Genomic DNA, 16,965 nt, shown 5'->3' on the forward strand with positions numbered 1-16,965 from the left:
AACACATGATTATTTGACAAGTTGGCAGTGTAAGGGCACCAGTGTTAAACCACGTGATAAATATTAGTAAATCTATATTTCTTACTTTCAAGAGGAAATTAATTTTAAAAAGAATTTGAACATTTTCTTCCCAAACTCTCTGGCAATCCAGGGAGAAAACTTCTTACCTAAACAACTGATTCCAAGGAACTGTTTAGAAAAGAAGACACCAAAAATTTAACCTAGGTCTTTTTTCAGGCTTTGCTTCCCTAACTGAGTAGCTAAGCACCTAGACAGTATGATAAGCAGGGTCAACATGTTTCCAGATCAGCACACTGCACATATTTTGGTACTCACATGCTCAAAAGTCAAATATACTATTGACCCTTGAATGACACAGGGGTTAAGGGAACCAACCCCTATGCAGCTGAAAATTTCTGACTCCCCAAAATCTTAACTACTAATAGCCTACTGCTGACTGGAAGCCCTACCAATAATATAAACAGTTGATTAACACATATTTTGTATGTTATACATATTATATACTGTATTCTTACAATAAAGTAAGCTAAAGAAAAAACAGTAAGAAAACCCTAAGGAAAATTTACAGTACTATACTGTATTTACAGATGCCATAAGTTTACATCAACTGTTGACAAGATGAATTGTCTGTCAGTACCTACATCAATACCCTATTATATGGTATAAAACACCGTAGATGTTATACATAATACTAACACTAGACATCAAAAACAAAAAGATAGGGACTTCCCTGGTAGCACAGTGGTTAAGACTCCATGCTCCCAATGCAGGGGGCCTGGGTTCGATCCCTGGTCAGGGAACTAGATCCCACATGCATGCTGCAATTAAGAGTTCATATGCCACAACTAAGGAGCCCACATGCCGCAATTAAGGACCTGCCTGCCACAACTAAGACCTGGTACAACCATATAAATAAATAAATAAAATATTGAAAGAGAAATTCATTTTTATCTACAGGTATAATGATTCATGTATTAATAATGAAGCAGCAATATAATTGCTTTATAGTAGCCTAGTGTAATCTACAGGAGTGCTTCACAGTAGCCTAGCCTATATGCTAATGAATGAATTGTTATAAAACTTTCATGGCATACAGTATTATGGTCACATTCATAATACAGTATAGGAAACATTGTTACTTTAAGAAAACACAAAAATTTCTAATACAGTTCTTGCTACAAAACAAGCTCACCACAATAGCAACAAGAGGCGGCTATGAAATTATTACATTAGGACAATAATGTACCACAGATTTTATACAGTTATAATTATTTTTTTGGCCGCGGCATGTGGGATCTTAGTTGCCTGACCAGGGATCAAACCCATGCCCCCTGCAGTGGAAGCATGGAGTCTTAACCACAGAACCACCAGGGAAGTCCCTATATGTTTATAATTTAAAACTGCATCTTGACATTTGTTTACATTTCTCTCAACTGCAAACGGTGCCATGTACAGTCTGTAAGTGTATGTGTAAGTTCTGATAAATTTTAACTTTTTATAGTAGATTTGTATATATTTTATGGTATTAAATGATAAAAGAGGCTTGTATCTACGTGTATTTTATGCATTCATGACATACTTTTTCTTAATTTTTTTCTATATTTCTGGGCTACACAGTTCATCCGAGAGCTTTATCAAATTGTCACAAATCTCCACAGAATTTTCCAATACATTTACTGGAAAAAAATCTATGTATAAGTGGACCCATGCAGTTCAAATCCATGTTGCCCAAGGGTCAACTGTACTTTGATGTCCAATGTTTCATGGATTTACTCATTCAGAAATTAAATCAAAATAGTTCATTTCCCAGGAAAGCACAATTTGAAATTTAGAATAAGAAGAAATATGAAAACTTACTTTGGCCCAAGATTTAATCATCCAGAAATGTACAAATGTACAGTACAATGACTTGATATCCACAAGTCTGTTAAGATCATTCTGACTAACGGCAGGAAGCATTTTGTAAGTATTCCACAACAAATCCATTTTAGGGACACATCACATTCAAAAGTTTGATTAAGCTTTTATCTTGATCCTCAGATTAAAAACTGTCACTGGTCTGAATAAAATATACAGAACCCACTTTTCATCTGTTCACTTTAGTATTATACAATAGTTTATGAAACAGTATCAGTTACACAGACTGGTGATAAAATATGAACAATATTAACAATATATCATATATACTTATGTATTTATAAATATTAAGAAATCATTAACAAAGTTTTCTTTTTTAGAAATAGAAAAAGAAGTCCATTTTCCCTTCCAATTTGAATAAAGAAAGAAATACTAAGAATAAAGCCTTTGAAAAGATAAATAGCAGTGTCTCAGAGACTCTTGAATAAACTCTTAAAATGAGCTCCAGACAACTAGCGTAAGACTTGGGTGGTAGGAGGAGGAGATAAGAGAATGACAGAATGTCAAGTTCAGACGGAACCTTCAAGGACATGTAAACTCATCATCCTTTTGAAGTTTGAATCCTTTCTACATCATGTAGAGTGTTCATTAAGCCAGCCTACTGACTGATCAAGAATTCAGTGCTCACCAAGGTAGCCATTCCTCTCTTAGAACATTAGAAAGCTTTCCCTTACATTGAGCTAATACATGCCTCTCTATCTCTGTCACCCACTGGCCACCCAGAACAACTCCAATTCCTTCCCTTTAGTTTAGGGCCTCTCCTATGGGATGAGCTATCAAAAATACTAGTTAGTCTCAATGAGTCCTTTCCTTTACATCTCATAGTCTTTCAACTATGTTTTTCAACTAACGATTCTAGTGTTATCATAGCACAGTCCTGGTTAATATCCAGTTTGTTAATGTTTCTCTGAAAGTGGGGAACCCATAAAAGAACACTATACTGCTAGACTTGGCCCAAAGTGGAAAGAGCAAAGCAGAACTTTCCCTCTCCATTCGAGATACTACACATCTATTCCTGCATCCCACGATTACATTCACTGTTTCCATGGCTATGTCACACATATTGATTCAAACTGAGCTTTATGTTGACTAAAACTTTAGTCTTAGTGTGTCAACTAAAGACTGCTGCTCACCATCTGCCTCTACAAGGATGAAGTCACTAGCCACTTCAGTCGCTGACCCTCAACATGCCCTGAAAGGAGTTCAGGGTAGAGATCAAGAATGAAGCACTCTGTGCTCTGGGAAAAACTGGCACAACAGGCCTTCAGATAGTTAGATATTTTCAGGAGAATATTTTATGAGCCCAATTTCTTGTATATTCTCATATCCAGAAAAGCACTAAAATCACTAACAGAGACATCTGCTCCTCATGACTACCAGCCACCTTCTGCCAAAATGTGTGCCTGATTGCACGTATCCCCCTTCACCAAAATCATATATATATTGACCTTTCCTCCTCTACCTCTTTGGAGCAGTTCCTCAGAGCTACCTGAGAGGTTGTCTCCCAGTCTATAGTCCTCATTTTGCCCCAAATAAAACTTAACTCACAATTCTCACATTGTGCATTTTTTTCAGTTGACAAGTTATTCATTTACTCAATAAATATTTATGTAATGCTACTACAAGGATATTATAATACTTGGAACAGTATGAGAAATTAGTGAGATATAACTGAAAGAGGTTAAGACCTGGGCCCAAGCCCCACTTTATCCAGCTGTAACTGTGTGGGCAAGAACACTTGTTAGAGCTACTCAATTTTCAGAATTATCTTGCTACCTGCTGGTCGCAGTTCCAAAGCATATGGATGGGCCTTCAGCCAGCAATTTAGAATACCAGCACTCCAGGTTATCCATTTCCCTTCCAAACACCTACTGAGAGAAGAAATGTTTAGGGAAGATAGGTCCAAGGCTTTAAAAATTCAATCCTTGGTTAATGTTGAATCACCAGAAAGCTACATGTTAGGAACCAACCACATAATACCTTTCTGATCACCTTCAGCGAGTTGCATTTAATGCTTTGTCCTAATCTTTAACAGAAGATTGTTGTAAGAAGTAACCATGTGAAAGTCACAACTGCATTATTATGTTTTGAAGCTGCCAATAGTGTCCATTTTGTGACTGAGTCCCTTTTCCTGCTAGGAAAGGCTTTGTTTTCTCTGAGGAATGAGATGTTTCTACAATTCTAAAGATGGAAATCATCAGAATGTTTTATACATTTTTTTAAAAAGTAAGTTACAGAGTTTGGGAGATTGGGATCGACATATACACACTAACATGTATAAAATGGATAACTAATAAGAACCTGCTGTTTAAAAAAATAAATTAATTTTTTTTAAAAGTAAGTTTTAGAGAAAGGTAAGTCTATAAGAAATAATGAGAAAAAATGCCACTTGAAACATGAACAAATAGCACGAAATATCTGTATTTCCTGCTTCATCAGCAGCTGAAAAGGGGTCCATGAGAGCAAGATGGATAATCCAAATTGGGTCTTAATAAACTTATTATTAACTAAGTTAAAGATCATTGTTCAGTTGCCTCTATGTCTCCTCTTCCCAAATAATGAGGCCCAATAACTTATTCTCCCCAACAACAAAGGTTCTAAGAGCTGATGAACCTAAGAATTACCTAGAGAACTTGTTTTAGAAATTTGCATTTTAAAATAAACTCCCCATGTAATTGGGATGCAAGTGAACCACATAATATATTTTTAGAACCCTCTTCCAAGACCAATTTTTGGATCACTTGAATTAACTCTGTCACTCATCCCTGGGCTCTCTGTTGTCTCTTGAGGTCCCTTTAAAAGCCTGGTGACCAAAAGGTATGTTGAGTATTCTTACTAAGCGTGCTACTAAAGCAGAGTAGATGAAAGGGTTATATCTCCGTAACATGCAGCACACCACATTCGCTTTAATACGTCGTAGTGTTGATAGGCATGCTCACAAAAGCAGTGCTTCACTTTGACTGTCAGATTGAGTTCAATGACTTATTTTGACTCTCTTGACAAATGAGAGCTTAAAATGCATAAAGTGGGTCCAAATCACAATCAAGTGAAACTGTGAAGAGCATTGTTTGGGACTTTTTCGTCAACTGAACCAGCTGCAATCATCTTTTAAAACATAATCTACTCCATTTTTTAAATAAAGAATTTTCCTTTGAATAAAAAATCTGGCAACCTCCTTGAGTAAAATCACTCTTCCAGAAAGTAAGATCTTTTTGTCATAATTTTTTATTCATGAAGATTTTAAATTCAAACAATACCACTTTTAGAATATCTACAGGCAAGTAACCTGTTGTCATAAAGAACTCAGGGAACAGATTTATAAACAATCAAAATATTACAGGCAAGAGTAAAGAAACTTTATTGTTGCTCTCTAGCTCACCATTTCATGGATGAAGAAATCATTCCATGACAGAAACTGCTGTTATACCATAAAGTTCTCTACCTGGACCATCTATATGATTTAGCAAAAGAAACATTTAAAAACTAAAGTGACCAATCACTTACAATATGTCAACTGAAAATTCACAGTAAATATCTACATAAAAGGTTCAGGTACTCATTTAAGTTCCCAAGATCAATCTAAACGTTACCACTTCCAAGATATTTCTTACCTATAAAAACTCTACCCCAACACATTCTATCATGTCTAAATTGACTCTAGATAAAAAGCATTTTCAAAGAACAAGTTAAGATATCCAAAGAAGAAATTCCGGATCTGAAAAATGAGTGATTTTACTCAGAAAATGGCCAGATAGAAATTTTTTAAGTCTTTAGACTTAAGAGAAATCACACTAAGACCAGTTGGGGCATGATTCACTCTCCTATGCTACCTGCATTTTCTATCTGGTATGTTTTTAATTTTATAAATTTCATGCTGTCTGTCAGTGCTGTCAAGCACTGTTACCAGTGCTTAATCATAATGAGCCCCTGGTCTATACACAGGAATTACTATTTCCTTACTATTTCCACATACTAAATTGTTAATAACCTCCCTATACTTTTGCAATGACTAGTTTAAGTTTTTCACTTCTAAGCAAAGATTTTCAAAAGGTTCTTTTGACTTTCTTTTCTTCCTTTCTGAATTTTGTATATTATATGGACTTCAGTGATTTCATGATAGTTGAGATTTGCCAACACATCACAATCTATGTTCTTTGATATATGATGTCTGTGCCCATTGGTAAGTGCTCTTCTGAGCCTCAGTCAAACATCCCTTAATTTTTAAAAAACATTTTTTATATACCTATTAAATCTAAGTCAAAATCAATTAACAAATTAGGTGAATACTGGTATTCATTCATTCACCAAACTAGGGCCTAGAGGGAAGTGTATAAACACCAACAACTCTTCAGTGACTCACCACAGTTAGGCTTCCTAAGCAACACTAGAGCACCTTATTTCAAAGATAATTAAAATGCAGTTTGATACTGTGGACATTTTCCACATGAAAGCATGTGGGCAAATGATTAAGAGTCAGTCTTTGTCAGACTTCCTGGGTTCATAACCTGATTCTACCACTCACTTGTTACGTGACCTTAGATAAATTACTTAACCATGCCTCAGTTTCCTCACCTGTAACAGGGAATAATAATAGTGTCTCCCTCACAGGATTATTTTAAGGAGTAAATGGATTTACATTTGTTAATGTGTGGAATAGTTTCTGACACATATTAGTCACTACTTAAGTGTTTATTAAATATAAATCAATCAGTCCTAGCCTATGTATCATGAAACCATGTTTTCTAAGAAAATATTTTTTTTCCCATGAGAAATACTTTTTCACCCTCCCGTGAGGCAAGATAATCTTCACTTTAAATCTCCTTGTGAAGCACTTAAATATTATCTGATCAGCTAGTCCCATATCTATGAGAGTTCTAGACACTGACCATATTGAGCATTTTATGTGTCACTTCATTTAATCTACAGTGGGAGTCCTACAAAAGATTGGTGATTTTCTCATTACAGATGAGAAAACTCAAGTTTAAAGAAGTTAGATAATTTGCACAAATTCACTGAGTTAGTAAGTGGCAGAGATGGGCCAACTGATGACATCTCCAAAGCCAATGTTTTTAATCAGTCCATTACCATGGATAAAGTACTACATAAAAAGATAATTTCACAACTTTTCAAAACTATAAATCTGTCCGGTCCAGGTATTCTTAGCCTGCTCCTGGAAGCCCAGAAATGTTAAATTTGAATCTGTCAATGCCTGTGGGTGTGGTTTCTCTGCTTCCTGGACACCATAGGCTCGTGTGTGCGATTGACTCCCACAGATTACTGAGGTTCATCAGTGAAAATCAAGATTACATCGGCAATGGGCTCTAGATGGTGCCGGGAACCATGCCAAAAATGACCTTCTGCAGCTTGCCCATTCATGTCTGTAAGATACTGACACCAGAGTGTTTAGACTCAGCAGCAGCTGAATAGCTCTGGAAAGTGCAGCTTATCTCATCCTGTTAGCTTAGTTGGCGCTAATGTAACAGTCTCAGTGATGAATGTCCTATTACTGATGGGAAATACTGATTAACTCTGGGTTGGCCTTTTTTAATTGTGAAGCTCCAATAAAATGTCTCCACTCACTTGGCTTGGTTCAATTGCTAATAAGGAAGTCTGGGTTGTATGAACTTCCTGACACAAATCAGTCACTGCAAAATCTTGATGTCAGCCTATCATGCCTTCCCTGATGCATACCAGAAGTGCCTTCCTTCAGGGCCTACCAATGACTCACTTCTAACAGTTATAAAATAAGCAGAAGCCACTTCTTCATTCTTCTCTGAAACCACTTTTCAGTAACAACTGACTTGTGAAATTTTGCCCTCCACCACTCAGATAAGTGTCTAAAGTAAGGTTCTTTGTCTCTGAGTATCATTGGCTACCAGTGATCTCTGTTTCAGTGAAGTATAGTGTAAGCGTAGGTTCTTCCGAATTGAAAGACTAAATTTTGGATCTGATAACACTAGACACTTAATGCCAAAAGAGGAACTATATAAAAGCCTACAGAAGCATTCAGACAGCTTGGGCGGGGCAATGTCAGGGGAGATGGAATGTGGCACTGCTTCAGAAGAGCTGTGGTTCATGTTGCTATCAGAAATGTTCACAGGCAGAACTTGTAGCTAGCAGACGCTTGGCACAGAAAAAGCTGCTCATCTCTCTAGTACTGCTAAGGAAATGATCATCTCTTTTAGAAGAGAGGGAACTACACATGTACAACATGGCAGTCATTGTCCTGGTCAGTGATATGGACAAAACATCTAAATGTGAGGTATAACTAAGAAATAACAGTTCATTAAGATGGTTTGCAAGCACGTCAGAAATCAAAAATCAGCTTCAGGTCAAAGGAGTGGAGGAGATCATTATATTCACTGTATCCCAGAAATTAATCCCTGCCTCTACATCACTTAATACTAGTAAACCCTGAGTTGACATTTCCAATTACAGTATACAATATAAACTAATGAAAACCAATCATATGACTCTTGACTTCTAAGTCAAAGACAAACTTTAAAAAGAAACAAACATGATTTTTTGAAGCTATCTGGGAAAATAGAGTTCCTTCATCCATGAGTATAAGCAAATTAGTTCTAAGTAGGGGTTGTAAGAATAATGTTTATCCTCTTCAAACAGTGGACCTTACTGAAGCCAAGGAGGTAAGGTAAAAATCTTGGTACCATGTTCAACACTGTGTACAGTGCCATCTCTCAGGGGTAATACAAAAGTATTTCCTTCTGTCCTGCAAGCTCTGCAATTAAGTATCCCATAACAATCTATCAAGAGTAATACATTCCTCTGAGCTTACAGTCTCAGTTATTATAATTCCCTCTTAGCAAATCTTCTAATGCTGTCATTTCCTTTGCTGCAATTTATAGAAAAAGCACTGCAGAGTTATAGATTAGCTGCTGTAATTAGAATTCAAAAGGAATTAAGAGTCTTTGTTTGCTGGGTTTTCTTGGGGTGGCCATAGAGTTCATTCCAGCTGAATGATTTCTTGGAGCTATTCACCCATATCTAGACCCTCTCAATCACATTTTCAAAACCCTTTGGACCTAATATGATGAATCAATGATGTGACAATAACGGAATGGAGAATATATTTTAAACATAAACGTAACCACCAGTAGGTATGAAATAAATAGTAAAATCCCATCAAGGCAACAAAGGGACAGCTTTTGAGTACCAGGGGAGTGTTTTCCAGTCAGCTCCCAACCCAAAGCCTAGGAAGCTTAAAATGCCTCTGTATCCAGGGAGTTCCACAGACATTTTCTATTTACCATGTTTGTCTGCAGAAGAGCATATTCACAATGGAGAGAAGCCACATCCTGAAGACCCCATATATTTCATGGATTTGATTAACAGGAAATAGTAACAATAGTTAATATTTAATGAGGGCTTACTACATGCTAGCCACTAATTCTGGAAATTAACTCATTTAATCCTCATAATATACGTGTGAAGTAGGTACTATTATACCCCATTCTATAGATGGATAAGCTGAGTCTTAGAAAAGCTTACTAACTTGTCTATTGTCATACAGTTAGTAAGCAGCAGGGCCAGAATTCTAACCAACTGGTCTAACCCCAAAGACCCTAACTCTTAATCAGTAACCAGGGGAACAGATCTACAAATAAGAGGGAATTGATAAGTACTGAGCTCTGGTAACTTTTTGGTCACTTTAGAAACATTTCATTTAATCCTCACACAGCATATTTTATAAAAGAAAAGTTAAGTTTCATAGAGATTAACTACTCAAATCCATAAAACTAGCAAGGGAAAAAGCTAATATTCCATATACTACATCACAGCACCTCTCCACAGCTTAAAGACTAAGTGGCAGAAATAAAAGCAGAAATCTCACCTCAATTTGCATATCGGCACTGTTATAACAAAGTGACCAAGACGTCCCTGGTGGTCCAGTGGTTAAGACGCTGCAATCCCAATGCAGGGGGCCTGGGTTCAATCCCTGGTCAGGGAACTAGATCCCAAGGACCGCAACTAATACCCAGCGCAGCCAAATGAATAAATAAATAATTCTTTAAAAAGAGAATAAAAATGTGACCAGTGGAAACTGTCTGGCAAGGATACTGATAGGACACAGAAGGAAATCTGTAGATAACAACAAAATCAGCATAACCAAGGAAGGAAGAATTTAAAACATTAGAGCACTGCAGTGTTGATGTTGGGGTGTGTGTGTGTGTGTGTACTATTTCATTCTGTTTTCAACTACTACTTTTATTTTCTTGATGAAATCTTGAGTAGTTCTCAGCTAGGGACAGTATCTCACCAAAGACTATCTGGCAATACATGAGGGCAGTTGATTGTCTTCATGATTGGGGGATTCTACTGGCATTTAGCAGGCATGGGCTAGAGATGCTAAATATCCTGCAATATTATGTCGGCACAACAAAGCACTGTCTCACCAAAAATGCCAATATTGCTCGTCCAACATTAAAAAGTACTTAAAGAAATCATTCAGGTATTGCTACAAAAAAAATACACCATCCAGGTGGACTTAATCAATATTTGCACCCCAAGTGGGCAGAGGAAGTAAATAGGGACCATTATAGACAGGTTTCTGAACAAAGTAGCTCCTGTTTTAGGTACTACTGCATCTTATACATACATAGACATAATGCCTTGCTATTAATATTATGGAGAAAATATGTAAGACCTAAATTTTGAATAAAGACTCAAAATAATCTCAGTCGAAATACCTTCATGATTTAGCCCAAAAGCAGACTTCTTACTTATAAGGTAGTTTCTACTACGAACAGTGTAACAGTGACTAAACGTTAATCAACAAAATTTGATTCAATAAACATTTGAATCAATAAAACCACAAAATTGGCATGCTTAAGAAACAGCAAAGGGCTTCCCTGGTGGCGCAGTGGTTGAGAGTCCGCCTGCCGATGAAGGGGATGCGGGTTCGTGCCCCGGTCCGGGAGGATCCCACGTGCCGCGGAGCGTCTGGGCCCGTGGCCCGTGGCCGCTGAGCCTGCGCGTCCGGAGCCTGTGCTCCGCGACAGGAGAGGCCACAACAGTGAGAGGCCCGCGTACCGCAAAAAAAAAAAAAAAAAAAAAAAAAAGAAACAGCAAAAAGATGAGTGTGATTGGAATGAGCATCAGTGAGTAGTAGGCTGATGTCAGAAAGGCAGGCAGAGGCCAGAACGTGTAGGGTGATGTGAGTCTTGATAAGGAACATAGACTTCTGCTTATTGTGATGGAACTGGAGAGCTTTAAGCAAGGAATAAATGATCTGATTTTTTATATATTTTTTTAATTTTTTAATTTTATTTATTTTTTTATACTGCAGGTTCTTATTAGTCATCCATTCTATACACATAAGTGTATACACGTCAATCCCAATAGCCCAATTCATCACACACACCCCCAACACCCCCCCACCGCTTTGCCCCCTTGGTGTCTGATTTATTTTTAAATCACTAGTTAGGGTAGTAAGAAGAGAACACTGAGAACTAGAATACCATTCTACTCAGAAACTAGGGTTGTAATATGGCAGACAAAAGCATATACAGCAACACCTGTTAAATTGCCTGATTAGGGTAGATGGTGGTTAGGTAAAGTTAACCAATTTTATTTTGAAACTACACAGGCCCAAAACATCTCTGCACAAACTTCTGCTACTCTTTTTCAGATAGGCCAGGTCATCATGATCTCTTAATATAATAATTTAAAGAAAAAGCATTTTATCACCAGCAGACCTTCAAACTTAAAACTAACCCATTATCTTCAACGCTGACACCCCTAGAAAAAGTCTGTAATAATACTAACTTTACCGTGGTCTCTGCTGACTTCAGCAAACTGAATAAACATATAGGGAAAAATTAAATCCCCAAATTGTTCACACTAGAATGCAAAAGAGTATTTTTAAATAGCTGCTATTTCAAATATAACTGATTAGAAAGGTACAAAACCGAAGTAGCTCAAGGCAAATGAATCAAAGACAGAACTTGTTAAAATAATCAAGTTTAGAGAAGCAATGCTGACATTACTGTGTACTTTTCCATAGACTTCCAATTTGCAAGACACCTTGCTTTGGTTTATTTGGCACTGCTTTGTCTCTCAGGAAGTCCTATTGGCACATTTATTTGTTCAAAGAATTGTTATTAGCCAACATCTCTGAGCACCTGCTGTGTGTGTGTTAGAAGCTAGGAATATAAAGCTTTGCTGTCAGTGCAGAGAGATTAGTAAAGTGTAAGAAAAAAGATGAACAACAATAAAAATTACATGCCAATTATGGGCACTGAACTGAAATATACCTGCTGTGTCTGAGAGTCCTAGGCGGCTTTCAGACAGGGCAAGTGACTTCACCCCTAACCACATCATTAATAACTGACAATTTCCAGGGTACCAAATAAGTCCTCTAGTCAGTAAATGAGAGTTCACTAGACTGGGTAATTAGAAAGGTTCAGTAAGGACTTCATAGATTAAATTAGACTTCAATAAAGCCTTTCAAAAAGGGCTGAGATTTACATATGCAAATAATTTATCCTTAATGACTTAAAAGTAATAATTTACAACTTTCCATAAATATTTGGGGATATATACGGTGGGTATCATAAACACATGAATGAGAAGAAGAAATCTCTAAAGCGTACCATACACTGCACTCCTGATATAGGGAAACAGAACTCTAGAAACTGAATCAGAGACCTTCTTATAGTGCTTAACCTGTTTTTCCTCAAACTGCCTGTTTTTCCCTACAGATGTTCTTGACATTTTCCAAAACGTCTTATTAAACATGTTTTCCCCCATTGCTTAAGAGTTAACAAATGTCAGAAGGCACATTTGGAAGATGGTGTCAGGGGATTCCCTCCTTCAAAAATGTTAGAAGCCGCTAGTTTAAATGCATCTGAAACAGATGGCTCTGCTCGGGTGATTTCTTCCGGCTGCTGTGTCTGCATTTCAGTCAAAGAAAAGGACATAACTTCTTGTGTCTTGAAACCTTGAACAGGGTGAAAAAAAACACTTGCTGTCATTTTTTTACCTTTTTGTGTGTGTGTCAGCTTCCGTACAGCTACACTAAACTACTTCACCAGTGACAGGTTTGGCCACGTGAAGAAGCCCCGGGAGCTCGCTCCTCAGAGTCTCCGGTAGAGCGTGACCATCTTCCCGCAACCAGTTACAGAGGAGCGCGCCGGCGCATCCTGGGAGTTGTCCTCACCGGGGATTGTGGGAAGTGTAGTTTAGAGACTCCGCCCTGCTCGCCATTCCTGTAATGGCTGCTTCCTGGAAGGTAATGTACGAACTTGTCCCCGAAGGCTACTTAGATTGCCCAGGGTATTTTTAAATCAGGGAGCAGATTTGCACGTTGCCGAGCCAAAGCAGAGATTCTTTTTAAAGTCCTACTATCAAGTCCTCGAACGAACTTGTTTTTTTGGTTTTGGGTTTTTTTTTTAGCTTTTCCTTTATAGGCTAACTGACCAACTTTTAAATCTAGTTCCCCTGCTTGAACAAACTGTTGTCGTTAGTTATTACCCATTCTTCTCCCTTACGTACAACCTCCCCGCTCTGCACTGACTCTAGCTGCCGCTTTAAAATAATAATAATAATGTGCGATTTTTTTTAAATCCTGCTACGCCCCTCTGATAATAGGCTCTGTCACGTGGAACCTCTTAGCCAGCATCCTGAACTGATAGAATTAAACAAAAACCGCTTTCTTTGGTAAGTCTTACTATTTCCCCCACGACTTCACAGAGTTATATGTGGTTTGACTTTGCCGGATTTGTTTGCATTTCCTGGATGGGAGAGACCCTAAGAAAATATAATTTTCATTCACTAGGATAGTTTCCAAGTTAGTATCTTGTGCCTCTTCTGTCTTTTCTTGTTCTACTGTTCAATTTCTGTTTTGTTGATTCACACGGTGTTGGCGTTATAGAGTGGGGAAAAATCGCTGGAGTAGGGGAATTATCATGAGAAGGGGCGATTAGCCTCAAATGACCATCTTTAAGTACCATTTACTTCCCTCAGTTTCTTCCACCATAAAATGAGGAGATGGGTCTGAATATAATTTATAAAGTCTCTGATTTAAAAGGCTGTATGGACTGTTACTTGTCATGTATTTATACTGTCATTTGAAAAGGTAGGAATTTTTAATTGTTCCTTTTTGTTTCCATGTTTTAATTTCTAGGAACCTTCAGCCTTTAAGAACCAGTCACCTCAAGATCTCAACATCATGACCTCAGTTTCAACACAATTGTTCCTAGTCTTTTCATTGCTTCTGGTGCTGCCTGTTGTTGAAGCAGTAGAAGCCGGAGATGCAATCGCTCTCTTGTTAGGTGTGGTTCTCAGCATTACAGGCATTTGTGCCTGTTTGGGGGTATATGCACGAAAGAGAAATGGACAGATGTGACTTTGAAGGGCCTCCTGAATCAAACCTTGCCCTGAAAACCTCTGTGCTATTGAGGTTCAGAACTGAGTTTTGGTGTCTGAAAGTTCTCAAGAAACAGTAAATAGGGTAGCTTCATAGTCTTGGTTATTTCCCTATAAATAGGAACAAATTGATATTTATGTTAAATGGAAAACAGAACGTTTTCTTCACAACAAATAATACACTGAAAAATGCTGTCTGTAATTTGCATTTGCTAGTTAGAAAGAAGGTCAAAGAAGTGAGATGGCTGAACTTTGCACAAGTAATATTTCATAGTTTCAGAATTCTCAATTAGAAGAAAACTCTTGCCCAGAATCCTAGGAAATTGCCACTGTTTAGTAATAATCACTGCCTCCTTCATCACTGAGGAGTCTTTTCTCCATATTTTTAATGCATTTTTGTTTTGTTATCTCCCAAATTAATATTGTACCTAGATATTAAATACAGTTGGTCAAAAATTAAAACATCTCTTTGTGGGGGAAAAAGTTTAGAAAATGTATTCGATGTATCTAACGTTGAAATGGAGAAAAGATTTAATGTAAAAAAATACTTTATATTGACATTGAAATGGAGAAAAGATTTAATGTTTAACAAAAACAAAAAAACTTTATAAACTGCTAACATCTCCATGGTGAGAAGTACTATATTAAATATAAACCCATTATGTAAGTTACTGTGTGGTGTTTATTTCAGACTGTTTTTATCTTTGTGTGAACTTTTTATAAAGTAAGTGGAGAAGAGTAGAATGCCTTACCTTAACTGATCACACTAGCTTGTAGAGATACAATCAGTGAGAAATGGGCAGCATCATGGGAGGGGAGAGGCCTCTGGTAGAGAATCCACAGATGCAGAAGGAAAATGTAATGGCCTATACTGATTTACACACAAGCCAGATGAGGCGTAATCTCCCAGGCCTTGCTACTTAAGGTGTCCTCACACCAGCAGCATCACCTTAGGACTTGTTACATCTGCAGAATCTCAGGTCCCACCCAGACAAATTGGATCAGAATCTGCTTTTGTTTCAAGAACCCAGGATAATTCATATGCACATTCAAGTTTAAGAAGATTGCTCTAACTTGTTTGAACCCAAGGATCACCCAAAGCACTTGATAAAAACTGTTAGATTCTCAGGTTCCTCTCCTGGTTGCACTGTAGTCATTGTAGGTTGGGGTCTGGAATTCTATGTTTAACAAGGGTCTCCAGTGATTCCTTTGATTGTGTAGATGTAGCCAGCATAGAATTGTATGAGTAAATCAAACTACTATAGGGTCTTAATGAAAGCAGGTAGTCAAATTTTTTCCTAAAATAATGCATTATTCAATCTCTAGCTCTCCAGGTAACATTGGGAGCCTTAATTTTGATCAGAAAACAGGCAGCAGCAATCTAAAATCCTTAATGTGGGGCTTCCCTGGTGGCACAGTGGTTGAGAATCCGCCTGCCGATGCAGGGGACACAGGTTTGTGCCCTGGTCTGGGAAGATCCCACATGCCGTGGAGCTGCTGGGCCCATGACCATGGCCACTGAGCCTGTGCGTCCGGAGCCTGTGCTCCGCAACGGGAGAGGCCACAACAGTGAGAGGCCCGCGTAGCAAAAAAAAAAAAAAAAAATCCTTAATGTGCATTTCTCCAGGTGTGAGCAGACCTGGATTGCATGAGGGATTTGGTAGAGGGTACAAAGAGTGAGGGACAGCCACACTGTAGACACAGAAACCACATGGATCTGTTTTTGTTATAGTTGTTTTTTCACCAAAGAAAACACCAATAGTTTTTTAGTCTGATAAATTGGCTGTTATACATTGTGTAATCAATAGAAATTTGTTTTAATTTTTACTGGAGTTTAGTTGATTTATAATAGAACTTTTTTACATGTTTTTTTTTTTTTTTTGAAAGACGGAAAAAGGAATGCAGATTGTGGGACAGTTTGTCCTGTCTCTTATAAAATACCAGCCTATTGGTACTGATGTAGAGAGGCTGCTCCTGCTTCCTTGTATGTCTGAACTTTTCGATTGGCATTGGGAGAAATCATACCTAAAGTACATTTTTTTAAAAAACAGGAAAGCCTGTTTTTGTTTTTACTGGAGGCTCAGGTAGCACATGACAGTTCATAAAATGGCTTCAGGGATAGGGGAAATCTAAAGTACATTTTAAATCACGGTGCATTGGTTATTTAGTCACCTATAGGTACTACTTTTTAAATGTTCAAAATAAGACTGCAGGCAAACATTCTTTGATAAACCTGCATTTCCACAAGTTCCTAGAAGAAATTAGAAAACTGCCATTTTCCTATTTTCTCCTTAAAAGTAGAGAATTATGAGGTGGCTTTCAGGAATTTTGATGTATATGACGGGGAATACCTTCTCTGTTTTTAGCTGTTTTCTATCTAGGTTGGATTATATAGTTTTGCCTGAAAAGAGCAGAAACTCTTAATGGTGGCTCTTAATGTTTTGGGGGCAACCAGCTCCTTTGAGACTGTGATGAAAGCTATGGTCCTTTCCCTAGAAAAATGCACATACATGCTGGCATTTTTTTAGATTAATTTCAGGGAGTTCACAGAACTGAAGCCCATCCAGAAATCCCAAATTGCAAATTTCTGCCCTTTTATTTCCTTTTTTTGAGGTTGTTTCCAATTCTGAAATTCCTTGA

At 37.6% G+C, this 16,965-nt stretch overlaps 1 protein-coding gene and 1 long non-coding RNA gene across 3 annotated transcripts in view; one reads left to right on the forward strand and one right to left on the reverse strand.

Moving 5' to 3' along the window:
- The window catches only part of LOC136794839 (uncharacterized), a 186,521-nt gene extending 173,478 nt beyond the window's left edge, over positions 1–13,043 (reverse strand). The window contains exon 1 of the long non-coding RNA XR_010842136.1: positions 12,941–13,043. This is a non-coding gene — a long non-coding RNA (uncharacterized lncRNA). The remainder of the gene's footprint in view (positions 1–12,940) is intronic.
- A 107-nt stretch (positions 13,044–13,150) lies between these two features.
- SMIM30 (small integral membrane protein 30) lies at positions 13,151–14,996 on the forward strand. Of its 2 annotated transcripts, XR_010841990.1 has the most exons (3): positions 13,151–13,189; positions 13,549–13,617; positions 14,084–14,996. XR_010841990.1 is itself a non-coding variant. In XM_059074603.2 (2 exons), the coding sequence occupies exon 2, from the start codon at positions 14,129–14,131 to the stop codon at positions 14,303–14,305; it is 177 nt and encodes a 58-aa protein (XP_058930586.1). In that variant the 5' UTR covers positions 13,546–13,617; positions 14,084–14,128; the 3' UTR covers positions 14,306–14,996. The 2 variants fall into 2 exon arrangements, 1 of the variants encoding a protein (XP_058930586.1); XM_059074603.2 differs by lacking the exon at positions 13,151–13,189 and having other exon boundaries at positions 13,546–13,617.
- Positions 14,997–16,965: the final 1,969 nt, after the last annotated feature.

The sequence above is a fragment of the Kogia breviceps genome, chromosome 9, assembly GCF_026419965.1.
Source record: "Kogia breviceps isolate mKogBre1 chromosome 9, mKogBre1 haplotype 1, whole genome shotgun sequence".
In the NCBI taxonomy this organism is placed as follows: Eukaryota; Metazoa; Chordata; class Mammalia; order Artiodactyla; family Physeteridae; genus Kogia; species Kogia breviceps.

Coding starts and splice junctions, on each gene's coding strand:
- SMIM30 (XM_059074603.2), top strand. CDS start 14,129: ATGACCTCAGTTTCAACACAATTGTTCCTAGTCTTTTCATTGCTTCTG.